The sequence below is a fragment of the Natrix helvetica genome (assembly GCF_964273705.1).
Source record: "Natrix helvetica genome assembly, chromosome: 4".
NCBI lineage: Eukaryota > Metazoa > Chordata > Lepidosauria > Squamata > Natricidae > Natrix > Natrix helvetica.
The window spans coordinates 33,202,218-33,229,950 of record NC_138550.1 but is presented as its reverse complement, the minus strand read 5'-3'; the positions used below and the strand labels follow the sequence as shown (position 1 = coordinate 33,229,950).

General features: G+C 34.8%; 2 protein-coding genes across 3 annotated transcripts in view; one reads left to right on the top strand and one right to left on the bottom strand.

The window, feature by feature from the left end:
* CMSS1 (cms1 ribosomal small subunit homolog) overlaps window positions 1-27,733 on the top strand; it is a 169,527-nt gene that overhangs the window by 2,148 nt on the left and 139,646 nt on the right. The window lies entirely within an intron of this gene.
* Window positions 809-27,733, bottom strand: FILIP1L (filamin A interacting protein 1 like). Its single transcript, XM_081952077.1, has 4 exons — window positions 27,624-27,733; window positions 11,504-14,249; window positions 1,577-2,271; window positions 809-1,433 (listed from the first exon to the last, which is right to left on the bottom strand). The coding sequence occupies exons 2-3, from the start codon at window positions 14,132-14,134 to the stop codon at window positions 2,173-2,175; spliced, it is 2,730 nt and encodes a 909-aa protein (XP_081808203.1). The 5' UTR covers window positions 14,135-14,249; window positions 27,624-27,733; the 3' UTR covers window positions 809-1,433; window positions 1,577-2,172.

Genomic DNA, 27,733 nt, shown 5'->3' with positions numbered 1-27,733 from the left:
CATTTATGATCCACCTCAGCTCCAGACAACTATAATCAATATGGTCATATTGCTTTCTTGGAAATGTTTTCAAAGTCACAGTCATATGAGTTCCTGATGGTCTCCTATCGAAGGATTAACTAGGTCTTGCCTGTTTAGTTTTTAAAGAGCAACTACTGTGGGTGTTTAAAAGTTTATGATCCCTTTTGAATTTTCAGTATTTCTGCATAAATATGACCTGGAATGTGATATGATCTCCATAAAAGTCTGGAAACTCGATAAAGATAACCTAATTAAACAAATGAGTTATTTCTTTCCATTGATGTATAATGAGGGATGGTTCCCATCTCATGAAAAATTCAAACTTTCTTGAAAGATACAGTGTAATTTCTGTGTGCTTGTATTGAATGATTGGTTAATCAACTTTTATGTTGAGATGCGGATATGGTTCTGTTTTAATGAGGGATTTATCATGCATAATTGTGGCTTTATAAGGTTTGTTGTGTTAGCAACAGCTGAGAGAAAAAAAGTAACTTTTTGAAAGCAGTGAATTAATTCTATAGCAAATGATCCATGGCTGGCTATCATTTTATACAAGCAAGCCATCAGTTTGTACTGTATGCTTTGTTAGTCAGCCTTTATTCATATAACAACATCTACAAAAAGGTCAGCTTCAATTCCCTGTAAAAGTAGCTTTTGTCTCCTCCAGAGACATTCATTTGTAAAAAGTCATTTTTATTTAGTCATTAATTGAGGCTCTAAATAATTGACTTAGAGAATTTCATTTTGTACAATCCCAAATGATTTAGGAGTATCCTTCAGTTATCCTTTTAATTTTGTCACCTATGCTTTTCTATTAATTGAAAAATATTTTCTATGAATAATCAATCAATCAATCAGAAGAGAGTACCAGAATGGAAGGTACCTTGGAGGTCTTCTAGTCCAACCCCCTGAGCAAGCAGGAGATCCTACACCATTTCAGATAAGTGACTGTCTTAAAACCTCCAGTGATGAAGTACCCACAAGTAGTTTAGGAATGTTATTTAATGAAAATGTTAATCCCTATATTGCGATTTAAATACTAAAATAATTTATTTTATAATAAGATGCCATGAAAACATTTCTTGCCTATTCTACATTCCATACAGGTCTAATAATTTTAAAAGAATCCAACTTAAAAAAATAGTTTTTCATTTACCATATGTTAGAAACATTGATGTAAAAATGCATGGTAGTAAACAAAATTCACAGCATCTCAACTTTGAAAAACACGTCAAATGCACAGTTGGTGACAGTAATTCACTTCTTTATATACTTATGCAGTATGTAGGATTTCTTACTCTTGTTTTTGGGTGAGGCTGAAGTGGGGCTGGTAACACTTCATCATCCTATGGTAATTTTACAGTGTCATGATATCACTGCTTTTTTTTTTTCCTGCTGAGGATAAAAATGCACTTGTCCTTCTAGGGCAGGGATGTCCAAACTTGGGAACTTTAAGACTTGTGGACTTCAACTCCCAGAATTCCCCAGCCAGCCATGCTGGCTGGGGAATTCTGGGAGTTGAAGTCCACAAGTCTTAAAGTTCCCAAGTTTGGACATCCCTGTTCTAGGGTTTGCATACTTTGTTTTCTCCCTGATTCCTTGTCCTTGGTCCTTAAAGAACTCTATCTCTTTAAGGTTGGTTGAGTTGTGAATCAATAATACAATTGCCCTTAATACTGCACAGGGAAAGTTGCGAGAAAATAATAGCAGAATACTATGGTGGTTGCATCTTTAAAGTCTCTTCATCATGCTCTGTGCTTTGTTGCTGTTGTTTTGACATTGCCTAGAATATAAATGTAGATCTTATGTAGGGAATTCACAATAGCTTCATTTGAATTAAGTGGAAACTTCATCCAGTACATAGTATAGGACAAACTGTGGAATTTGGTTTCTATTAGGAAAATGGGGCAAGATTATACTGAATAGTAGATTTCTGGTTATGAGAAAGTCCCAATGCTTTTTAATTCCAGTGTCAACATCAATCTTTTTTTGCTGTATTGGTGTGCAAAAAATCATTTCTACTTATGAGTTAGATAACGATTATCTCACACATCAGCAATCTTATGTCTTCCTGACATTTTGAGTAGCAGCATTGGGAATATATTTGGTGATGTCTGATGTCCCATCTTTAGTATCTTAAATGGGTTTCTTCTATTGTCCAGAGGGTGTCCTCACTGGTAGCACTGTTGTACTGATGGTTTTTGATTTAGGATTTCTAATAGGAATTGCTTGACGAAAAACATCAGCAATCTATAATTTAAAAAAAAATGAAAATATTTGCAGTTATCAATTTTAATGTATAAATTGTATGAAAAAGTGTATTCAAAACATGCCAATATTTTTTACTTTTAAAAAAAAATAAAGATACTAGATTATGTAGTCTGCATTCACACGTCATGCTAAACTGTAAATCCTTGTGTACATAAATTGTCTGATATGTACAACATATTAAGCAAAATACAAGCAAACAGCAATTCATCTTAATGTGAACCAAGTTATGGGCTTCACTTGCATGATAGAGCTATGGTTATTTGTTTTATTCTAATTAACCCAATTCCTTGGGTTGGTACAATGCATCATATTATGTGATAAACATATGGACTGGTAATCACAATATCTAATTTAAATATTGGGTAGTTTGCTGATAGATTTACTATAAGAGCCAACCATGGTGTTATCCTGATTCAGAGAAGAACTAGATTCCCAATGCCAAGAGAATAGCCCATTGAAATTATGGTGATCTTTCATTGTTGTGAGATATGAAGTAGTGTTTTTTCTTTGCCAAGTGCTGTATTCTGAGTTGCTGAATATTCAAGTCTTTTAAAGGATTTATTTTACTTATTATCTCTAGAGGGCAGCAAAACTCAATAGTTCCTAGTATTTGAATTTTCTTAGATTCTGGGGCAGAGACATTGAGATGTATATAAGATATTCCTAACTGTAAGAAAATACCGAGAACACCAGTTGTAAAGCAACATATGGCAAAAAAGTAAAAGTACAAAGAAGTAAAATATGGCATTATTGCTAATAAAGTTCATATGGGAAACTTGAAATAATAAAACGTTCTGTGCAACACTATATAGGCCACAATTATTTTTTGCAAGAAAGGGGCTACTTGGTGGCATTTTAAGTTCATAATAATCATGCAGAAAATAACAAGAATAAAACATTCAATATGTTAATTCAGCTCTCACCATTCTCTAAATGTGATATGATTGCAACTTCTGGAATTTTTACTTGTTTGGCTAATGCACGCAGTCCTTGATTTATATCAGTTCACTTAGTGACTGTTTCAAGTTACAACATCATTGAAAAAAGTGATTTATGACTGTTTTTCACACAACCATTGCAGCATCCCATGGTCATGTGATCAAAATCAGACGCTGGGCGACTGGCATGTATTTATGACAATTGCAGTATTGTGGGGTCATGAATCTTTTGTGACCTTCTGACAAACAAAGTCAACGGGGAAGATTCACTTAACAATCATGTTACTAACTTATTAATTTCAACAATGCACTTAACAGCTGTGTCAAGAAAGGTCATAAAGTGGGGTAAAATTAACAACTGTCTCACTTAGCACAGATATTTTGGGCTCAATTGTAGTTCTAAGTCAAGGACTACCTGTACTGGCTTGGAGTTCTGTTAGTTTATTATAAACTGCTAAGTTTCCCAGATCATCTTAAAACCAAACTCTGGTCAGTTGACATCCAACATTTTAACCCCCCTTTCAATGTCTCCTTTAATATTAGTGATGTTATTAATCTCTAGATTTCAGGAAGCAGAAGAGTCCAGAACTCAGGCTTGCTTGTGAGAAAGCATGTAGCAAACAAAGGAAATTATACATCTGGAAATTGTTGGACTGGAGAGGCCTGCATTAACTCTAATTACATCTAACTATTCCCACTAAATTAAGGCTATAAAATGTAAACAGTATATATGCAGGAAAACTGAATCTGCAGGCAAGACTTAAGCTTGATGACTTAAGTTTGATGATCAACTGGTGGGGCAGCACTGACAGTGTGAAAATTGACCTTGAGTATTTTTCTTATCATCATCTGAGATGGTATCCTTGTAATAGTTTGCTTGATGACACCATATTAACTTATTTTAATTTATTTTTAATTTAATAAAATATGTAATTTATTATAAAGAAGCAGCTTTGCATGCCTATATTTGATAAATATTTAAACATATATATGTTTTCATTAAATGTACGTAATAATTAAAATTAAATATCCTTCAGAGGTTTTTATTATAATATTCAATACGTGGCTAGCATGGGGTACAATTGATTGATTTCTATTCCAGAAAGTCAAATTATTGTATTAATAATTAGTTGTCTACTCACCAATTAGTAGAAAGAGCACAGGATTATTAGTAGGATAACGTAATAGGGATTATTATGCTAGGGTAGCAAGGATTTTGCTATAAATTATAAACCTAGGGGAGAAAGGCAATTAACCTAAAGTACTGAGTTCTTTGAACAGGTAATATGTTGTTTTACAATAAAGAGAAAATTTGGCTATAGTTTTCTTCATGAAGCTGCAGTTTGGGTGGCCCAACCCAGCCCAACCCAGGAGGAGAAATAGTGCTTTATCCTAGCTTTTGGATTTTGGAGTAAAACCTCCCAACCTATGCTGGTATTTTTTCTTAACAGAACCTTTCAATAAAATTTATTGTGATTTGGAGTTTTATATACTAGTATTATGTGCTGTGGTAGTGGAGAGGAAATATGTAAACAGGAAGCATGAACTGCTGCCTCTAGTCCAGGGGTGTCCAAACTTGGCAACTTTAAGACTTGTGGACTTCAACTCCCAGAATTCCCCAACCAGCTGCTTCTTATCATTGGGCAAGTGTTGGTTTGCCTTCAAAATAATTTTCATTGGAAAAAGAAACAAAGATTAAGTTGAGACAAAGCTTCTTAATTTGTTTGGAAGAATACAACAATCAAGACAACTACATTTTTAAAATACCAGATCTAATTTTACCTAGGAAATAACTGGGAATTTTAAGACCTATCGTTTCTAATCTCCTTGAACATATAGCCAATTAAGCATCCGTACAAAATTCAAATTGGCTATAAACTTCATTAAAAAATGTTTTTGTCAGTACGAATTGTATATGTGGAAACCACTGGCTTTTAATCCTGCAGATTATGAAAATAAGGTTTGTCACAATTTGTATATTAAAAGTTGAATTTTGTTTCAAACGAGAAATTGGATTTTGCATCAAAAAATTCAGTCTCTGACTTTCCCACTTAAGAAAATGTGCAGGGATGTGAAATCATATATTAAAGCTATAATTTGGAGAGCTACTATTGGAAGAAATGCCCATCTGGGTTCAGTTCCAAGTGGTGAGAAAGACACTGGAAACATGGAGACTGCTTGGAAGAATGGTTTTAATGGGGAACAGGACCACATGGTTTGAGGTCCTGGGCAGTCGAGCACATGGATGAGAAAGAGAGAGAGAGACAGAGAGAGATTTATAGTCTCTCTTGGGCCCTGCCTTGAAGCTTCCTGTTCCTGTGTAAGAAATGTATTTTGATTGGTTGTCAACTCCCATGGGGCCATGCAGGGATAACTTTGTAGGTTGTCTTGAGTCCTAGGCTTGGTTGAATCTTGCTGGATGATGTAATAAAGGAGCTTTGGGCAATTCCGATTGCTTAATGGCTTTATCCTGGTTTGGATCTTGAGTGAAGGGCTATTCTTATCACCCTGGAGCCAAAGGTCTTTTGTATATAAGATGACCCAGTCTTTTGTCTTGTAGATAGGTTGGTACCAGTCTTTCTGGGCCTATTGACAAAGTTGGGGGCTGCTTTCCAAGAGCGTGTTTCTCCTTTTCTCATCCAGGAAGGTATAATATTCTGCATTTTTAATATGTCCTATAATAATTCATTCTTCTGGGAGAGGGCTAGGTACTAACTTCCTACACTACTGTGGATTAATAAATTAGATTTATTTATTACACAAAGCCACTGTGTAGTTTTAAACAAAGCATGGTTTAGTATGCTATGTCAACTTCAAGCAATTCTATATAGAGGAAGAAATAAATCTGACCAGGTTAAAAAGCAGCTTTCTTTATTTGCTATATTGGTTGTTGCAATAAAATGAGTTTTTCTATGAAAGTAATCTGTTCTAGAGCAGCTGCAATTGAACACTAAATAGAGTTCATTCAGCCATTTATTTGCTTTCATAACTTGTGACTTGGACTTTTAATATCTTTTAAAAATCAGGTAGCATAGATAGATGAGTTACAAGCCACCTGTAGATGCCTCTTCAGTTCTGTACATACAGGAGATAGCTCAATTGTACATAGGAGATTTCTTCTTATTATTATTATTATTTCTTAGCGCTTATAGACCGCCCCCTCTCCCGAAAGGAGAGTTCTGAGTGATCATACGTGCCATTCTACCACATACTGTATCCTCAACCACTGTAACTGGTTATACTGTATGCTCTGCAGTCCTGTTCATATCTGCTGAAAAGCAACATTCATTAGCTTATTTTTAAGTGAGTAGAGATTTGCCTTTTATTTTGTCCTTTTTTGTTGTTTTTATATTGTCTATAAAGCCACAGGGGTGTAGTGGTAAGATTTGTTAATTGCTGGGAGTCTATTTGGGATAGTGATTTTAGGCAAAATCATCCTGTTAAACTGGAAGACCTACCTTGGCTATTATTTCATTGCGTTGAAGTTTACCTCAGAAAATTGTAATTATACTTTTGAATATCAGAGGCACAATTGTAAAGAATGTCAGGAGCTATAAAAGTGATCAGTAGATGTCCTAGAGTTGCCCACTGTTGTCTTAAAGAATAGTGCAACATTTTGAAATTGCAAATTGATAGTTCCTGTGTGCCTTTAGGGGGGGACCTGATCAGGAAATCGGTTCCACAGGAAGACTATACTTCTTAGAAATAGGTTATAATAATTGAATCATGTAAGCCTGTGCATTACTTCTCCTCCTTATATCCCATTGAATCAGGAAGGATCCTGCCCAAGTCTCTTCCAATTACTTCCTTGTTTGCCAGGCCTTAAGGAATGTTTTAGCCCACTTTGCTTACATAATGGTTCTTGCCTACATAATTTCTTTCAAGATCATCTTCCTGATTCTCTACTGTTCCAGTGATCACAAAGCCCTCTTGATGAATCTTCCTTTCATGCATCAGTCTCATATTCTGGGTTTGTAATATTTGTTATAATTGTTCACTGTTGGGAACTATTTTATGTCAGTGGAGTATTATACATAAAGAGGGCCAAACACAAACTTACATTAATACATTTTGATTGGTCCTCTAATGAGAAATACTAAACAATGTTAAAAGGAAATAGAAATATATTTAAAAGTAAAATGTAAAGGTGGTAGAGTCATATCAATTATATATAACATAAGGGAGACAAACTTACTGTGTATGATAAAAGCATCCCTTAATAATATTTCAGCTGGAAGATTACATATGATACATTCTCTAAATAAACAATTCTCTTATTTATTGGAGAAGGACTTATCTCAAGATACTGATCCACAAGAAAAACTTAGAAAATAAATGTTAACTTTCATAGTTATAAAATATGCTGATTGTTTATATACACTACAGGTTGTCCTCAACTTGCAACCATTAGAGAGCATTTTAAGTTACAGTGGCAATGAAAATAGTGACTTACAACCAGCCCTTGCTCTTACAACTCTTGCAACATTCTTATGGTCATGTGATCAAAATTCAGGCGCTTGGCTACTGGCATGCATTTAGGACAGTTGGAGCATCTCAGGGTCAAGTGATCACTATTTGTGACCTTTTCAGTGGCTTCTGACAAGCAAAGTCAATGGAAGAAGTTGGATTCTCTGAACAACTGCATTATTCATTTAGCTGCAGTGATTTGCTTAACAAGAGCAAAATGGTTGTAAAATCGGACTTGACTCACTTTATAAATATCTTACTTAGCAACAAAAATTCTGGTCCCACTGTGGTTGTAAGTCGAAAATTACCCGTTAACTGTTAAAGTTACTGTTACTGTTAAAGTATAACCCGCTTGTACAGCATAGAAATGTTGAATACCACTTCAGTTACTTATTTCTGTTTAAAAGCTTTTAAACATAATTGATGTTTTTGTGTTCTGGAGGGATTATCTTAAATGGAAAAAAATAATGAAGCTAATTCATTCTCTTCCTTACTCCTTCAGGCTACAAGAAGCATGGCAACTAGAAATACACGCTGATTATGTAAACGACACTTAAACCCCTCGGACTCATTGAGCCCAGCTTGGCAGAACAGATAATTTGTAGCCTGGGAAGTGGTATGCCAGAGGAAGGAAGTTCAGAAAGCTACTGCTGCGTGCTCTTACATGTTCCTTGCCACTTCTAAAACCACTTTTGCCCAAATACTGTAGCTATGGATTGTCAAATGTGGGGAATAGTTGCAGACAATTTCCTTTTACCTAATTGTGTATGTCAATGGGATCTGGCTGGCCTCTGCTGGGAAAAAAAAACCCTAACTTTCAACTCATCCCGAGAAATAGTACTTGTATGGATGACTTATAGTATGACTCAAATTTTCTTTAATTTTTGCTCTTTTCAGATACACACACATACACACATATTTTAAATGAATCTTTAAAGAATGGGTAAATGCTTGGTGTTTTTTTAATACCTCGCCCTTGCCCTTTATGATGCAATTGATGATTCAAGGATTTGTAAATCTCATATTATAGGATGTTTAATTTACTGTGGGTTCAGGATAGAATTGCTTAATTTCATAGGATGTGGTTACCATTTGAAGCATTTAGAGAGAAACCCTGTATTTAAGTTAAAAGTAGAAGAATGTTAGAGGCAATTGGCATCATCTGTTGCTAGCCGATTACAGTAATATTATGATAGTTTTTTTACATGGTATTTGGTACAGAATTGGCATTTTGAGGAGAAATAAAGATCTTAAATGTTTTCTGTGATCATCTTTCTCTGTGTATTTAAATAATTTGTTCATAGCAGCTGATCTTGAGTATATCTTTGTGACTTACACATGCACAGAGGCTAGAGCACGGGTGTCAAATTCACAGCGTCACGTTGCCATCATGTGACATATGATATTTTTCGCCTTCGCAGAGCTTGGGTGGGTGTGGACTGCGCATGATGCATCCAGCCCACGGCTGCCAGTTTGATACCCCTGGGCTAGAGTAGCTCAATTTGTAGCAGTATAGAAAGAGATAGGGGCTTAATATTAAATATAGATAGTCCTTGAGTTACGACCACAATTCAGTCCAAAAGTTCTGTTGCTAAGCCACACAGTTAAGTGAGTTTTGCCCATTTTATGACCAGTTCCCCTAGTATGCATGACCATTTTATGTGTTATTTTGTGTGGTTGGAGCTAGGCTGTGGGGGCTTCAAATGCTACTTATATTTGTACTATTTTCTCCTATTCATTTGCTATTTACTAATCGAGTGTCAGCTGCTTGGAATTGCAAAAGAAATAGGTAGCAATATAAATTAATTTGATGAATCATTTTTTAAAATAAATGACTAAATTGAAGATTTAGATCAACTGAAATGAAGAGTTGTAATTGTTTTATATTGTTTGATTATTATGTTGTTTGTTGAATATTATTGTGATTTTTAATCAGCACTAATACTAATCAAGAACCAACTGTAGCTCATTTCTGCAGCTTCAGAAGAGAGGCTCCTAGCAACATCTTAAGAGTTATCTATTCCCAAACTACAGTACCAAGAAAATATTGCTTATCTTACATCTCTAATACATTTACTCCTTTTCTCTTAAGTTAACCGAATAGCATAGTTGGAAAGATCTTGTAGGTCTTCTAGTGCAACGTCCTGCTCAAGCAGGAAAATATATATCAGGGTTTGTCGAACTCACGGTCCATCGGTTGGATGCGTCACATGCTGGCCACGCCTACACCCAGTTTAATGAAGGAGCAAAAAGTCCTGATACGGTGCATGATGCCACCGTGACGACGCGAGTTTGACACCCCTGATCTATACCATTTCAGAAAAATGGTTGTCCAAACTCTTCTTAAAAATCCCCAATGTTGGAATAGCGACAACTTATGGAGGCAAGTCATTCCACTGATTAATTGTACTTAGATTATTTGCCTGTTTGATTAAAATTAACTACCTATTCTTTTTTTTAATGCTCACATCTTATTGATATGAGAATATCTAGCATCTCCATGTAAAAATAAATCAAATACAATATGATTGGATGGCTCTTTGCCCGAGACTTTAGAGATCAGCGTCCCCAAGTGAATGATATCATCTCCTTGACTTCACATCAAGCAGTGGTGATAGCCATGATAGCAGGGAAAATGAGAGTTGATTTCCAACACATCTGGAGAACATTAGATTGGGAAAGTCTGGTGTAGAGAATAATGGGCTAGATAAATAAATAATCACATCTGAGATAGTTTCCTATACTCCCAGAAATATAGGGTAAAAGAAATTACTGGCTTTAAACAAGTTGGATACTATATCTTAATTTATGTTTAAGGAAAAATAAGCAGGAGAAACATTGATCTTTCAAAAGTATTTTGCTAATTTTGTTTTGATAGGGTTTCACTCCTTCCAATTACTGAAAACATTTAATGTATCAAATCTTTAAAACAGTCTATACTGAAGGCTGTTTTTTTTTAAAAAAAAACCACTAAGAGATGTATATTGCTCTACTCCAATCTTCCAAAACCTGTTGCCTTCTAGACATTTCAGGACAATCTTGGATATATTGTCTAGAAATTCTGGGATTTGTAGTCTTTACTTATTTATGGGCCCTGAGCTAGGAAAGATTGCTTAAACCAGATAATTATCAGCTTATTTAAATTATACGTAAGCAGCCATCTGGTTCTCAGGTTGATCACTTAACTAGTACAGTGTCCTAGAGTCTCATTTTAGTTCATTATCACCATTTAAAATACATGCAATTTTATATAATGCTCCGTCTGAAAGTATTTATATGTAAAAACCCACAGCAAATCCAGTCAACTAAAAAAATTAACAATTGACTAAAAATTAATTTCTGGTTAAAACATTGTAAGAGGTGACTAAAGATTAAAAATAAATATGCATGGTCTGCTTTAAATAATACACACACAAGAATAAAAAGAAAATGATTTCTGCAGGCAATGGTTAGAAAAATATTTACTGTTTTATGCTAATTTTTGTCAGTGAAATGATTGTAAGATGAACTAATGTTAATAGTAAAAATATAAATACATGAAGTTGCATTTATACAGGTACACATCTAGGTATCTAACAGAAAATACTTACAGAACAGATAATATAGTAAGTGAACAATTCATATGATTATTGAGACAAGCCAGCAAGTTAGTTTTGTATCCTGTTATTGACACATGCAAAGAATTTGCCCCAAATTCTCATTATGGTTGTCCCAAAAATGATCTTCCTGGGAAGGAGAGCATATATTTGCCATAGTGATACGGATGTCAGCGGAATTACAAAAAGTCAGTGGTAGACACTACTTACTGTAATTTGTGACTGTCGAGGGAGACTTGTTGCAGTTGGTGTAATAGTGATGCTGCTGGTAATTTTGTTGACAGATTTACTTGGTGTTCCATTTGGAGTTCTGTTATCTTGCACAGGAGTGCAAGGATTATTGTTTTTTATAGAATTAGAAATCGTTTGTGCATAAGGATTTCCTAAATGAATGTGTATTTTATTATCTTCAGTAGTTATTACATTAGAATTAGAACTGTTGGATCTTTGAAACTGCACAGATGATTGTCTTTCGGGGGATACTTTGAACACAGTATGCTTGTCAGTCATTTCCAAGGAAACTGGTGAACATAATTGCTCAGGGGAACTTCTACTTGTCAAAGCCAAAGGAGACATTGTTCTTTCAGGTATTACAGAGCCACATGATTCAGGTACTTGAGATCTAGCGAAAGTGGTCATAGTGAGAGGTGCCATGGCTTGCTCTTGAGCTGGATAGGCATCAGGTAATTTAGATTTTATAGGAGTTAAAGACTCATTTTGAATTATAGTTATCCTTTGCTTTGCTGTGCCACAATTGGGTATCACAGCTGTACTCGTAAAAGAGTGAGAATTCACTGAAGTTGGGCTTGTTATTTCAAGCATGGCCGTATTTTGCTCATGGTCTGGAGTGACCTTTATATGAAGAGGCTGGCCTGGTGTGTGACTTAAAACTAAATTTCCAGGCTGAATACAATTTCCATTCTGCTTGGCATAAATTCTTCCATTTTGAATGTGGCTTTCTTTGGACTTCATCCAGGGGATCCACAGTTTGCTGTTATTTGCTACATTTGCAATTGAAGAATTACTGAAAGATATCATTGATTCATCATCATTATCATCATCTTCATTGTCACTCTCTTCATATAAATGTCCGTTTATGACAGCCCGTTCCAAAGGAAGTAGACTCTTGTAATCAGGTGGTTCATTGTCAACTGGCTCTGTTTGTACTTCCTTGGAGGCAACTTGTAAGTCAGAGATTCTCCTTCCGTTGAGACTTGGTCGCAGGCTCTTACTGAAACGCCTATACCTCTCCAGCTCTTTGTTAAGAGTTTCCATTTCTCTGCCTAATTCTTTGTTTTTATTTTCTTGTTGAGTAAGTTTCTTTTGCAAGATTCTCTGGTCTTCTCTTAAATGACATATTAAATCTTCTGTTGCCATATATTCATGAATTTTCTCTTTCAATGCGTCTACTTCCCTTGAAAGATGACCTGACTTGGCTGTTTCTTCCTTGAGTTTTCTGAATAATCTCTGCTCATGGTTGCATTCTGTCTTTTCTGCTAACTTGTATCGTGCCAGTTCTCTCTTCACTATCTCAAGTTCCTCTGATAAAAATCTGGCTTTGTCTTGTTCGTTAACATATCTGCGTTCTAAAGATTCAAATTCATCTTCAGTTTTCATGAGGTCATCTTCTATGGCCTTCATTTCTTTCAGTTTATGTTTCAGCTTCTCAATTTCTTGAACTAGTTCTTTAATCTTGTTGTTTTCTTGCTGGAAAGTTGGGTTAGGTTTTGTTGTCTCTTTAAGTTTATTTTTAAGGAATTCTTTTTCTATGGTTTCCAAGGACTGAAGCTTTTTTCTTAGCAAATTCATTTTAGAGGAGAGATCGTTTCCCTTCTCTTCCTCTGTTTTCAGTTTGTTTTTCAATTCATCTCTCTCCCTTGTAAGGTTGGTCATTTTTTCTTCAGCATCATTTTTAAATTTTAATGCTTTCTTACTCTCTTCAATCAATTTTTCTGTGACTGACATCACTTTTTTTTGTTCCAACTGCAGCTGTAAATTTGCAGTCTGTACCTTTTCTTCCATTTGTTTTATTTTTTCATTCATTGTTTTCCTTTGGTCTACAAGCATTACAGTTAATGATTTCAATTTAGACAGATCTTCCTTAAGTATGAACTCTGTTTTTTCTAATTTATTCTCGGTGGTTTCAAGCTCTCCTACACGAGCTTTTAGGCCATCAAGATCCAGGGACAACTGCTTGGTTAATGTTTTTTCTTTTTCTAGGTTACATTTTAAAGAGGAACATTCCTGCTTGCTCTTGGTGAAAGCATCCTCCAGTTTCTCAAGCTCCATAATTCTCTTATTGAGTTTATCAACTTCTACTTTAAAATTTTTACTTTGTGTGGCTTCTTTTTCTAGTCTCTTATGAAGCTCTCGGCATTGCTCTTCCAATTTTATGAGTTCCTCATCTTTTCCTTCCATCTCTAGGACTCTTTTCCGGAGCACCTCTACTTCAGACATAAGGGTAGAGTTTCCACATTCCCCTCGGTTGATTTTCTCTCTTAGATCTTGCAGTTCTTCTTCTGCCTTTCTTAAGGACTTGTTAGTTTCTTCAAGTTCATCAACCTGTCGACTAAGAACCGTTAATTTTAAGCGGAGCTGACGATTTTGGCTCTCTTCATTGGTTAATTTGGCCATTGTAACTTCCTGTTCTTGGGAAGTCTTTCTGATTTGTGTTTGAAGTTCTCCTTCCAACCCGAGAGCTTTCTGCTCCTGTTCTTGGGCTTTTGATTCTGCAATGGATATTTTTTCATGTGCTTGTTCTGCAGAGGTGGTTAAATCTTGAATTTGTTCAGTTTTTTGATTCAGCTCTTCTGTTAATCGTTGCTGTTCATCTACTAGCATTAAAGTGAATGATTTCAGTTTTGTTAACTCTTCCTTCAGTTGGTTTATTTTCTTGCAGTTTTCCTTTTCTCTTTTTGCTTGATAAACTGCATCTTGTTCAAGGAGCTTTTTTAATCTGAAAGAAAATGAAAGTCACTTTTAGTTGTAAAAGTACTTAAAATATTAATACAATTGTATGTTATGAAAGAAAATAAAAAAATTCAGCAGAAGGATGGCAAACCATTTTATATAATTACTAAAAAAAACTAAATAGATGTTTTCATGATATGTTGAGCAATCAATCTCAATTTGAAGGAGACTTTACCTTATATCTATATATAAATATATTTTTCTTTTGAAAATTTCAGAAATATACACATTAGTTTTATAGCAGTTAGGTAGCTTTTTCTAAACACAAAAACAAAGAAAAATATTTATTATATTCATCTTCCATTAAAAGACTATATTTTCTAATCTGTTCCTTTACCTCTATAATAATTAATTTTCTTGCTATTGTACCTTGAATCTACTATTACACTGTTTTAAAGTGAAGGCATTAAATAAGAGCTCTAGGTAGTATTAGATGGCATGGATCAACTTAATTTATACAATTTATATTTGGGATGAAGAATGTATTAATAACGTTTGACTATCTTTTGTTAGAGATAACTGGGACCTTCATGAACCTTAATATAATGGGCCACTGAATTATATTATATTGTTTTTCAGTTTTTGTTTTAATGAACGTGAAAGTACTATTAAACTGCTGCTGAATCCATAAAAATTGAACTGCTTGCTTTCCCCAGTCCTATCTGTCTTATATATTTTTGCACTAGTATTCCAATTACATTATAGTCTATTTCTTTGTTGTTTAGTGGTTCTTTGTTATTTTATTATCCAGTGGTTTTATATAGTAAAGAACCATTTTGATTCTTAGAAATAAGTGTTATTTAAAATATCTGTAAGCTGATACATTCCCAATTTGTTCTGTTTTCAACCACAAGAGAAGGGGTTGCTTTTCTTTACTTTCTCTTGATTCCTACTTGTATGACTTAAACACACCACACACACACACACACACACACTCATGCATGCACACAGGTTTGCACATGCACACACATAATTTTTTTATGAGTCACTTGGAGTTTGTTACAAATATAGAGAAATGTGTCTATGGCCAAGAAATCAGTGAGTCATATGTAAGCAACAAACAGGTGGTTTTTGCAATAAAAGGCACTCATGCTTGTGAACACAATAATTTTTTCCCATTAAACTGGTACAAATTCTTAATGCCCATGTGCTTTACATAAAACAATCAAATTAATAAGTAATCCAAATAAATGTACTCAAGTGGAAGTCTTAACCTATTGTATATTGCTTATTGTTTTTTTAAAAAACTAATTCAACATCTGTGGTTTTAATTTTGGTATAAAATCGGGAGTATTCCTGGAAGAATTTTGTCATCCTACTTATTCCAAAAGAAAATTCATTTAGGAATAAAAATAGGGAGGGTCTTAACATGTTGGAAACATTTTCCTTCTCAGTTAAGAAAAAAGATGATGGAATTAAAACCTGGTGGGAATAAGTAGCTACTCTTGTATCCCTAAAGTACATCTGTTTTAAAAAGAGAGGAACTTATGTAAAAACACTTTGTAAAGGAAGCATAGATTATCCAGTTTAATTCAGTAACTAGTAGTGAGGAAAAAGAAAGGAAAATATTCTTTCTCTATGAAATATAATATATAAACATAATACTGTACATTATTATTGACATCTGTATATTACTAAAACTATTATGTCTGTAACCTTTACCTGAATGAAACAGTGCATCATAGAACAAAATTTTTTAGAGGAAGTTTAAAAATGAGCTGAAATGGCTTAATGTACAGAATGCGTATAGAAAGTCCAGGATGTGTAACTCAAGTGTATTTGAAGTTTGGCAAATTGTATAAAAATTGGATGACGTAAAATTATGTTTTATGTCATAATATAAATTAAAGGTTTTATGACATAATACAAATGTATATTCCTATGGTCAGGTCCTGATGCTTGACAGCTCATTATGGGATACTTTCAAGGCAGATACATATCTGAATATTTCCCTGACTGTTAAAGAAGATTTCAACTATGTAAGAAGCTCTGCCATTGTTGAAGGAATCTAGTAAAGAAATATTTCTGAAATGATGCACAATTTGTCTATTAACTTATTAAATTTCTTTCTATATTTTGATTCCAAATAATTAATATTAATACCTAATATTAAAAAAGAATGAATGAGCAGTAAACAAAATTAAAAACAGTTGTGTTTTACCCTTGTCATTAAAGATTTGGTAGTTTTTTATTTTTCCATGTGTCCAACTTAAGATTGGTGAGAACTTGTTAAAAATTTTCTTCTTTCCTCTAATGCAGTTAAAATGATGACAGCAAGAATAGTTGTGGTACTGACTGTGTGAAAGTTATTGTTAAAATACAAAAGACTTTTATAAAATTATTGTATATCAATATATCTTCTGAATTTGTCATTTTTAATTTGAATATACTGCATTTATTTTTTAAATATTAAGGCATTATAATATAAATACTGTTTAAAAAAGGTATAGATTTCCCTTGTCCAGTTGTGTCCAACACTAAGGAGCAGTTCTCATCTCCGTTTCTTAGCTAAGGGAGCCAGCATTTTCTGAAGACATTTCCATGGTCATGTGGCCAGAATGTTACCTTTCCACCAAAATGGTACCTATTTATCTGCTCACATTTGCAAGCTTTTGAACTGGTGGCTGGGGCAATTAACGAGAGTTTACCCTGTAGTGCAGCACTTGGGTCTCAAACCCACGCTGTCAGTTTTCCAGCTGATAAGGTCAATGTAAATTCTCTGCAATTTAAAATATTTTTATCCTGACTTTACACTATATATTTAATTAGCCAATTCATATGTAAATTAAATTTACACTGACTAAATATTTTCTAAACATAGGTTGACAACTTAAAGCAGAACCAAGTGGTTATAAAAATTTCTCAATAATTGAGAATTATTGAATTTCTCAACAAAGGCTTAATTACTTATAGGTATTTCTGGTTATACTCATTGTAATGCAGTAGTAGTGATAAATCTTCCATCTCTAATTGATGGTTTTCTTGATGGTATATTATATTCAGTTGCTCATGAAACTAAAGAAATTTTCAGTTGCTCATGAAATATATATATATGGTTTAAGAAACCATGTGTCAATTTTGCATATTAGAGCATAGACTATAATAAATTATACTAATTTGTTAGGAGCCAGTTACTTAACTTCATTTCTGAAATTGCATGTAATAATTCAATCAAAAAAAGTTACTGGGTAGAAAAATTTAAGTCTTGTGTTTTGCACAAAGCTTTTTGGTGATACATCTATTTACATGCACAGCAGACATATCCACATCTCCCTTATATACACTTATAGACAACCATTTTCAACCTCTTTCATCCGAAGAAGAATATAATGAAATGAAAAGTAGAACTGTTGGATTTTTGCTGCTAAAACGATAATGTTTTTGATGGAATTAAATTGGAAGCCAAGTAACTTCTCTTTTTCTCCTAGCAAAAAGGAAGTGAAACAGTGAAAAGGGAAGCATAATGATTTTCAGCCTTTAATTGGGAAGAAATCTATCATTTCCTTTTTTTTCTCCAGTTAGCAGCAACTTCTGGATGTCACATTCCTTGCCTTCTAATTCTCTCCATATGATTAACCCAAGAAAGATTGTGACAAATTGTCTACTCAACATACGACAGTGTTCAAATTGGTTGACTCTCTCATTTAGGTTATATTGCATAAGTATCTCAATATGTAAGTTATATTTCTAGTTCTTGTAGAAGCTAAATGGAAACAAATCATAACTTGAAAAACCAAAGCTTAAATCAAACAGGTTTGGTCAAACCCTATTCTTTTCTCATTTAGTTTAGAAGTTCTTATAACATGGATGTTGAAATGTAATAAGAGATAATGCCATTCCTTAGAACAGTGAGGAACAGAGAACAGTAAGGGATGTGGCTCAGTGGCTGAGACGCTGAGCTTGTCGATCAGAAAGATCAGCAGTTCGGCAGTTCGAATCCCTTGCGTCCCATAATGGAGTAAGCTCCCGTTACTTGTTCCAGCTCTGCCAACCTAGCAGTTTGAAAGCATGTAAAAAATGCAAGTAGAAAAATAGGAACCTCCTTTGGTGGGAAGGTGTTCTGTGTGCCTTCGACATTTAGTTATGCCTGCCACAGGACCACAGAGATGTCTTTGCTGGCTCTTCAGCTTTGAAACGGAGATAAGCAGCGCCTCCTAGTGTCGGGAACGACTAGCACATATGTGCAAGGGGAACCTTTACCTTTACCTTAGAACAGTAGTTAGGAAAAATGATTTTGATTTAGTATTTAACATGGTATTCTATCTTTGACAAAGGTGTTTAAACCTATTCGAAAAAGACTACCCTTAGAATGGTTGAATGCCAGGAAATAATATATAAGTAAAAAGCTGTATTTGAATCCCCATTCACATTTCCCTTTTGTACCATTTGTATCACCAATCCTCAAACTATGGTCCTTGGGCCGGATATGTACTGCCAATGCAAAGTATCTGACCCGCAGAGTGGTGGAATTCAGTCCCACCCCTGGCCCCATTCCTCACCATCGACCTTATCTTCCAGCGAGCATTCACTTCAGCTGCACTTCTGGTTAGTTATTTCACTGGTTGAACTGCACTTCTAATCACACCGCTGCTGCCCAAGGTAAGGCCGAAGGGTGTGGGGGAGGGTCAGCTGACTGAGGGGTGATCTCCCCTGTGCAGCCCCGTGATCCAGGTCTGGTGGGTGAGTAGGGGAGGGGCTGCTGCCAGCTTGTAAAGTAGTGATTTAAAAGGCTTTAAAAATGCTTCTTTAAAAGCAGCCATATGATCCAGGGCCGGTGAGTGAGTAGGGGAGGGGCAAGTATAGCAAGGACAAAGGCAAAGTGGACTGCTAAATTGGCCATGCCCAACCAGTCACATGACCACCTAGCTACGCCCACCCAGTCATATGACCCCCAGCCGGTCCGCCCCCCCCAACAGTCTGAGGGACTGTGAATTGCCCCCCTGTTTAAAAAGTTTGAGGACCCCTGATTTATATAGTTGAAATATACTTAAAATATACCCCGTTTAGAAAAAAAATATTCCAGCAAGGTAACAATATAAAGTAGCCATCATTCAGACAAATCTAATTGCATATATGGGAAAATAATAAAAACAAGAAATCATACAATACGTTAACAGGTAGTCCTTGACTTAAAATAGTTCATTTAATGACTGTTCAAAGTTACAATGGTACTGAAAAAAGTGACTTATGACCTTTTTCACATTTTATGACTGTTGCAGCATCCCCATGGTCACCTGATCAAATTTCAGACGCTTGGTAACTGACTCATATTTAGGATGCTTGCAATGTTCCGGAGTCATGTGATCACCTTTTGTGACCTTCTGACAAGCAAAGTCAATGGGAAAACCAGATTCCTTTAATATCTGTTTCTAACTTAACAACTGCAACAATTCACTTAACAATGGAGGCAAGAAAGGTCGTAAAAAGGGACAAAAGTCAACAAATGTCTCACTTAGTAACAGAAATTTTGGGCTCAGTTATGGTCGCAAATCAAGGACTACCTGTATAATGGCCACTTTGTTTACAAATACTAAGGGAAACAAATGGGGTTTCAAAGACATACATTCTACACTACTCAAAAAGTCACCTAAAGTCTTTCTTGAGGGAGAATATTCCATATTACTGTCTTCTCTTACCCATAGTATCTTATTCACATTATCATTACATGTTTTTTTTTTACCAAAAGTAGAACAATAACTTATCTTTGTAGACTGCCCAGATCTAAGAAAACTGGCCTGCTGATATAGCAAAAGAGTTCTTTTAAATATTCAAGTTTCAGGCTGATTAGATATTCTAAACCAATATTTGTACCCTTATTTGATTTGGAAGGGTAGAAAATGGTAGAGGTAACCAAAAATTATCTTTCAGATTAATAACTATTCCTATTTGTCATTAGACTCTTGTCTAATGAAACAAGAGGTTTTTTTTTTGAATATTTGAAAGATTGAATTTCGTGAATTTCTTTAGTACTGCGAAAAGTATTATATCTGTTTACAGCTAATGTATGCAATAAAAGCATCCTACAATTCATGCTTCTCTTGTTTATAAACAGTTGCCCTAAAGTTCTTTTTATATTACAGACTTATTTAAAAATATTATATAATAATAAATTATAATCTTCATCTTATTAATAATACATAATAGTACTTCTTTATTCTATTATTCCTGTTCTCGTTTTTGTTGGACAAATTCCATTAAATAAATAAATATATAAAATAAGGTAAACTGAATATTTATTGATTTAATGTTGACTATTCCCTAAAAGTCACCATAAGTGGGACAAATATGGCTGTAGAATTCTGTCTGTTGACTCTCCTATACAGTCTATTCTTTTTTAATCAAGCAGAGGCTTTTTTTACAACAAAGTTCTGAAGATAGCTGAGCTAAAACCAGCTCTGCTTGGGAGATCCTAGGAGGTCTGTCATCTCAGCTTTGCACTGTTTCAATCTGTTCAGCAGAGCCAAGTAGTTCGTGTTCACTGCTTTTTCATTATCCTGTTCTGCTGTCTTGGTATTGCAGGCTTGCATTAGACTAAGATGGGCAGAATAGATAAAGAATTACAATATGGTTGGAATGAGTAGTCCACCATTACTAGACGAGTACCAATACAATGCTGCTATAGCAGAGGTGGTATTCAGCAGGTTCTAACCAGTTATGGAGAACTGGTACTGGAAATTTTGAGTAGTTCAGAGAACCGGTAAATACCACCTCTGACGGCCCCACTCCCATATATTCTCTGCCTCCTGAGTCCCAGCTGATCGGGAATGAATGGAGATTTTACAGTATCCTTCCCCTGCCACGCCCACCAAGCCACGGCCACAGACCCTGTAGTAAATTTTTTTGAATCTCACCACTGTGCTATGTGTATCCAGCTCTTTACTGGGACAGCGGTAGAATGATTACAGACAAAACTAAGGACTTCTTGGGGACAATTCCCATCTCACCTCAAAACGGCTTGTAAATTTTGGTCCGATCCCATCCATACAGACATCAGAAACAAACTTGATCTTATTTATTACTGTAAATCATGATTTGAGTCCTAATTGTTATTACAATATGTTAAAGATTGTTAAAAAGACTTTGAATGAGTAAAGTGTTGAACAAAAGGGCCATCTGATTTCCTCTTCAGCTTGCTTGGGAATTGTATATGTATGAAATTCTTCTTGTCTCCTTCCTTCCCCCCCCCCCCCCCCCAGGCAGATTTATTCTAGGCCAGAAAAGCAACAAGTAATTTTATTTAGAACAGTCAAAACTGGAAGTCACTTAACTTTTACATCAGCAAGGAAATTACTGTCATGCAGATGGAAGGGTAACAGGAGGAAATGGAAAGATTAGACGCTAGAGATGTGGGATGGTTTGAGAGCACAGGACTATGAGGAAAGATCTCCTGAGTTCTAATTCATCTAACTTTGCCTTCTTTGTGCTAAAATTAAACTTACCACTTAACCTTTTCCATATAATCAGAGAACAGACTGACCTCATGTTGGATATATTGTCCTTATTCTGATTTAGTTATTTATGTTATATAACTGTTTGGCTGTAAGCTCCTGAATTGTTTAGTACTAAACGTTTCTTTAGTTTTAAACTAGCCCAGAAAATTTTGCTAAGGTCTTATTAGTAGGCCTGGCACTAAAGTGCTTACAATATTTCGTGCAGAATCAGTTATCTTATCCCATGTGGTCCAATTCTGTTGCTAGAGTTACAGCGATGGGAAATTTGTGGTCAGCCCAAGATTATCAGTTTGGTTAATTTGAAAGGACAAATTTGAACCAAGATAATGCTCTGCTTAAGAGCTGAGGTGGCGCAGTGGTTAGAGTGCAGCACTGCAGGCTACTTCAGCAGACTGCTAGCTGCAATTCGGCAGTTCAAATCTAACCGGCTCACTGGTTAACTCAGCTAACTCAGCTCCTCGGAAGGATGGAAAAGGGCTTTCCATCCTTCCGAGGAGGGTAAAATGAGGACCCAGATTGTTGGGGGCAATATGCTGACTCTGTAAACTGCTTAGAGAGGGCTTTAAGAGCACTATGAAGCGATATATAAGTCTAAGTGCTATTATTATTTTTTTCTGGGAAAATATTCAGTTGTAATTTTGTTTTCACACTGGAATATCAATAACAGCAGCTCTTTATATTAGAAATAATATTTCAACATATATATTGTTTGTAAACTGGAAAGTTAAACTACTCTAGCTAATAGCTGCATTCTTCTTAAGAACACCTTTTTTGGAAAAAAAAATAGTTTTCAACTGAAAAGTTTTTGAATTTTGGTTTTATATGCAGTTGCTAAATAGTATTTCTTGAACTGTAGCAAACATGTATCTAATAGTAATAATATTTCTTGAGTTGTGGCAAACATATACGCAACTTACTTGGTAAGAAAAACTAATACAGTATTCAGTGGGGTCTTCTCTTGCTCTGCAAATGTTTCTTTTTATATGAATAACATCGATCTTTGATTTCAAAATATTGTATCTAAACCATAGGTTTATTACTTTTCTGATCATAATCCTTTAGAAAGCTGGGCATTACAGTAATATCCTGATTCTAAAAGTACTTGCATGACTAGGCAGTGAGCCTCAAAGAGATCAGAGAGCATTGCTTCACGATAAATGTTATTAGAGCAGTAACATATCCACTGACTAATTTTGTGAAGTCCCTGTCAGCTTTTCCTTCAAATATTAGTACACTTTACTGGATAGTGTTGATATCTTACGCAACAATGACACTGAAGCAAAATAGTACAATAACACAATCAATTGAATGTTGACACTTATCTGCTTTCCTAAATTAGCTTATATTTTTAGATGAATTTGAAAATGGCTGTTTTTCAGTAGCAATAAGAATAGCACTTTGACTTATATACTGCTTTGTAGTGCTTTACAGCAGAGGTCCCCAAACTCCAAGCTATGGCCCATTACCAGGCCGTGACCTATTTGGAAGCAGGCCACGCAAGTCGCAGGCCAGCACACACACTTGTGCACAGTTCAACTTGCACGAGTGGCAGACTAGTATATGAGTATATGTGTACATAGGTCAACTTGAGCTGCACACATATGCGCATGTGCGCCATCCCGATGCTCATGCAACCCAAGCTGCGCACAGATGCACATGTGTGCCAGTGTACCTCTCACATAAATAGAGCTGCACACACATATGTGTGTGTGCTGACCCACTTGTCACACAAGTTGAACTCCGCATGTGTGCGTGCACTGCCTGCCACTTGCGCAGCCAGGTTCCCTTGTCACCTAGCCAGGCCGCTAAGCTGCAAAGGTTGGGGATCGCTGCTTTACAGCACTCTTTAAGTGGTTACAGAGTCAGCGTATTGCCCCCAACCATTTTACCAACCTTAGAAGTCATCCTACAATACTGCATTCTAACCACTGCACCATCATAGCTCCTTCAGTAACAACTCATTGTGCTGCTCACAAGGTTTACTGATAATAAAATATTATTTTACAATAATAGTTTCAAGAACTGTACTTTATGGCCACTTTTTCTAGAAGCCCTGGCCACAGGATCAAGCTTCAGATACTGAAATGGCCATGTAATAGGAGGAACTCCCCTTCTTTTTCCATTCTCTTTTCCCATGTATCTGTTTAATTTCCAAGGTCATATAGCAGCACTTTAAATATTTTTGTTTCAAAGCTACTAAATTGATCTTCACTCCTACCCTGGAACGTGTGCTAACATTCCCATCTGTATTTGGAATTACTGCTATCGGTAGCAGTGGGTATGAAGAACCTATAATCCCCCAGATGTTCCTAATTCCTACTCCATTGGCCATGCTGATTAGAAAATGTAATTCAATTACATCTGGAGGTCCATAGATTCCCCATGCTTATTAAGATAATAAATAGACCAAGAGATGAAGAGTTTGAGATTTGGAAAACACTAGAGAGGACATGATAAGTGTGTAAATTAGGTCATATTGGTGAAGGCATATTTTCTTAGTTCTAATTTATTTTACAGAGTTGCTGGGGTAGCATGGAGGGAAATCATGAAAGTTATGTTTTATTCCTTGGAGAAAAGGCAGATGCTAAATGTAAGGGTTTTATAATTTATTTAATCAGGTTTTTATTTTTATTGAATGCAATAAGAATTTATTATCCAATAACAGAGGCTGATTGTAGCATCAGTATGCTGATGATACTAAAATTATATCCCTACTTTTGGCCACTTATGTGATGCTCTGAAAATCTTGTATCAGTGCTTGGTATTGGGTGAAGATGACTCCAGCTTAATCTAAGCAAGATTTAATGGATTTATGTGTTGGGGCTTGTGGGTCTGGGGACTGTCCATCTCTTGTTCTGGATTGGGTGGTACCAATCCAGCAGAATTTATTAGGAGCCTTTATAGACTTACAGCTCCTGTTTGAGAAACAGGAGGAGGACATTGTGGCAAGAAGGGCCTTTGCACAAGTATGTACTGTATACCGCAAGTAGGATGTTCCTGGTATGGGACATCCTACTTGCAATCAGTCAGGCCTTGGTATCACTCATAAGGATTACTACAATGTGCCGTACTGGAACTGCCCTTAAAAAGTATTAGAAGCTTCAATTGGTGCAAAATGATACTGCATAAGCAATTACGTATGCACCTCAATCAGCTCGTATTACATCTATGTTCCATGGGCTGCACTGACTGCCAGTTTGCTTTCAGGTTCAGTTAAAGTCCTGGTGATAACCTATAAAGCGCTTCATGGCATAAATTCATAACACTTTCCCAAAATAAAACATCATATTATACATAATTTGTGTTTGAACTAAACATGAGTTAATACTATATATATGCTGTATTATGAAAGAATCGATTGCAACATCGGCCAAATTGAGCTCCTTCAATGTAAAGTGCATATAAGAAGCACCAAGGAACAATGTTATTGTTTTGTATTAAGTGATAGCCAAACTTGCATAATTAGAAAAATAGTGTAGGAAATGAAACCAACTGACATAATTTATCACGTTATCATGTTGTAGCACTGTTCTTATTTATTTAAAAATGGAAATTTTACTCATCTCATGGACAATATGACTTAAATCCACACAATTTACTGTAATATTAATATAATTGTAGCATTGCTATTCCTGTCCACAATCTTTGAAACTTCTGTCTTTCAAGCTTCTGTAAACGTAGCAATCTATAAGTAAAACCTGAGCTGCAGAGTTACAAAGATTTTGTGAATATTGAATAAGAATAATTGGAAAGAGAATTATTGCAATGTCGATTATAGCATTTTGCTTTACTGTGTAGAAACAGAATTGCTGCAATAAACAATACTTAAGCCACTAATTTGACTGGGAAAGTTAAGCACGTGTACAAATCTCTCATGGAAATCAAATACTTAAATTTATCTAATCTGTTAATATCATCTAAAATAATTTATTGATAACCAAAATAAGAAAATAAGCTATGTCACATTTCTGCTATCCAGTTGTTTTAGACTGTATTTCCTACAGTCTCCAACCAAAATATTAGCCATGATTGATTGTAAAGACTGTAGGCCTATATTTCTGTATGGCACTGAGTAGAGGAAAACCTGATTTGTAGTTTTGAAAATGAATCTGTTGGTGAAATTCTAAAAACAACTGATGAGAACCAAATAAATCTTGGTATCTGAATGGAAACTTTTAAACATATAATATGGGCTATAAACCTCTAGTTGATATAGTGATTAAAGAGAATGGTTTTGAATAGAGTAAATGCAGTTTATCCATTAGTGCTTAAATTATATTGTAATTATTTCCATTTCCTGTTTTCAAACGTTTTTAAACCAGATGACTGGAAAAAATGTTTCTTTCATTTGCTTTCTCAGCAAATCAAACTGTTTTAAAGTGTTATAATTTATGCTTTATGTAGCCTGATGATCTTTGTTTCAAAGATTGCTGTTTTCTCAATCCAGTAATATTTCTGTAAATTAATAAACAGTAAAATATTGGCTATATTTAAAGTAATCTGTTAATTATACAAAATTTGGGGGTGGCATATTTCATGTTTTATAAATCCGACTAAAACATGGTGACTACATTTTAAAAAGATATCCTTAAAAATAATAGTCTCTTAAAATCCCAATTCCTTTGAATTAGTTTATTCTGAAAATCAGTAAAGTGAGTTGCTCTAACTTCCAAAATAGTTTGAAAGGACCAAAATAAGTGGGGTTATTATTCATCATTAGATTATTAGTTTAAAATCTTAGAAGCTATTGCTTTACACTTGGTTAATTGGTCAGATAAAAGTGCCATCATAGCAGTGAATGAGAATTTCACTCTGACAAGTAGATATTTAGAATACTTTATTAACAATAGATTATGTAATTTATTAATAAAAACAAATGGTATACATATACAAACAGTATACATATTTTTAAATTTGTATACATTGTAAGCATGTCCTTAATAAACTATACAAACTGCTGTTTTATAAATTATTCTACTGAGTTTCTTAAAGTAACATTGCTTATATCCAATTACCTTCATGGGCATAGCAATTGTTATTATTGTATTTTGAAGAGATCTATTTTCATGAGTTGAGAAATTTTATATATTGTAAGATAGCTACGTAATGAATATAGAATTGGAAGAATGATCTGAATAAATGGCAATAAAATCTTCAAATGTATTCCCATGCTCACTCCAAATAATAAGTGCTTTACATGTCTAATTTAGTTTGCTTCAGTCTTAATCTTATCATGAATATGTAATTGCTGATACTGTGGCTGTCCTTGGGACCAGGTAGTTTACATTGATCAATACCTTTCAACAGCATGTAATACAGAAGGGAAAAAAGCAATTTCTAAAATAAAATGACTTTCTTGAAAAACATTTCTTAGTTTTAAAAAAACCTTTCCCCCCCTATGAGCATATATAGTTAATTTTAAAAATGAATTAAAATTCTAAAAGTAATAATTATCTTACTGTCAATGCTACTTGATTTATAATTTACATTTTCCAAATTTAAAACTACTAAAGCTGTTCAAAAGCACAATACATCTTAATAAATGCATGTTTCTACATGCCTATAACATATAACATGATGTATTCAAAAAGCTGCTACAACTTTCTTCATACTATTTACAAAGTCACTGAATCTTCTCCCAGTTTAAAATGCAGTTATGACTCTGTCCAGCACACAGTAGGAAATTATGTGTAATTCCTATCTCGCTTTTTCTTAATTTAATGCTTCAGTTTTGTATTGAAATATTTTTATGCTTAGGAGAACCAGAAAGTTATTTAGTATTATAATTGATCTCAGCATTAAGTCCAAAAGTTGTGCTGTGAAAATAATATAAAGTGAACTAACTGATTTTTGAAGCAAAATGCCTATTGGCTGTTAAAAGAAACTTCTTCCCACAGTCTCCCTCTTACCTTCAGCAAATGCACTGAAGAGTTCTTGATTTAATTATTGCTCAGTAGTGTTCAGATTGTGTTTCTCTTAGGCATTCGGGATGTGAGCATTCCAGCAGTTACACGAAACA

Coding starts and splice junctions, on each gene's coding strand:
- FILIP1L (XM_081952077.1), bottom strand. CDS start 14,134: ATGCTAGTAGATGAACAGCAACGATTAACAGAAGAGCTGAATCAAAAA. Junction 2,272..11,503: donor CTCGACAGTCACAAATTACA/GTAAGTAGTGTC, acceptor TTTAAATTATAG/ATTGCTGATGTTTTTCGTCA.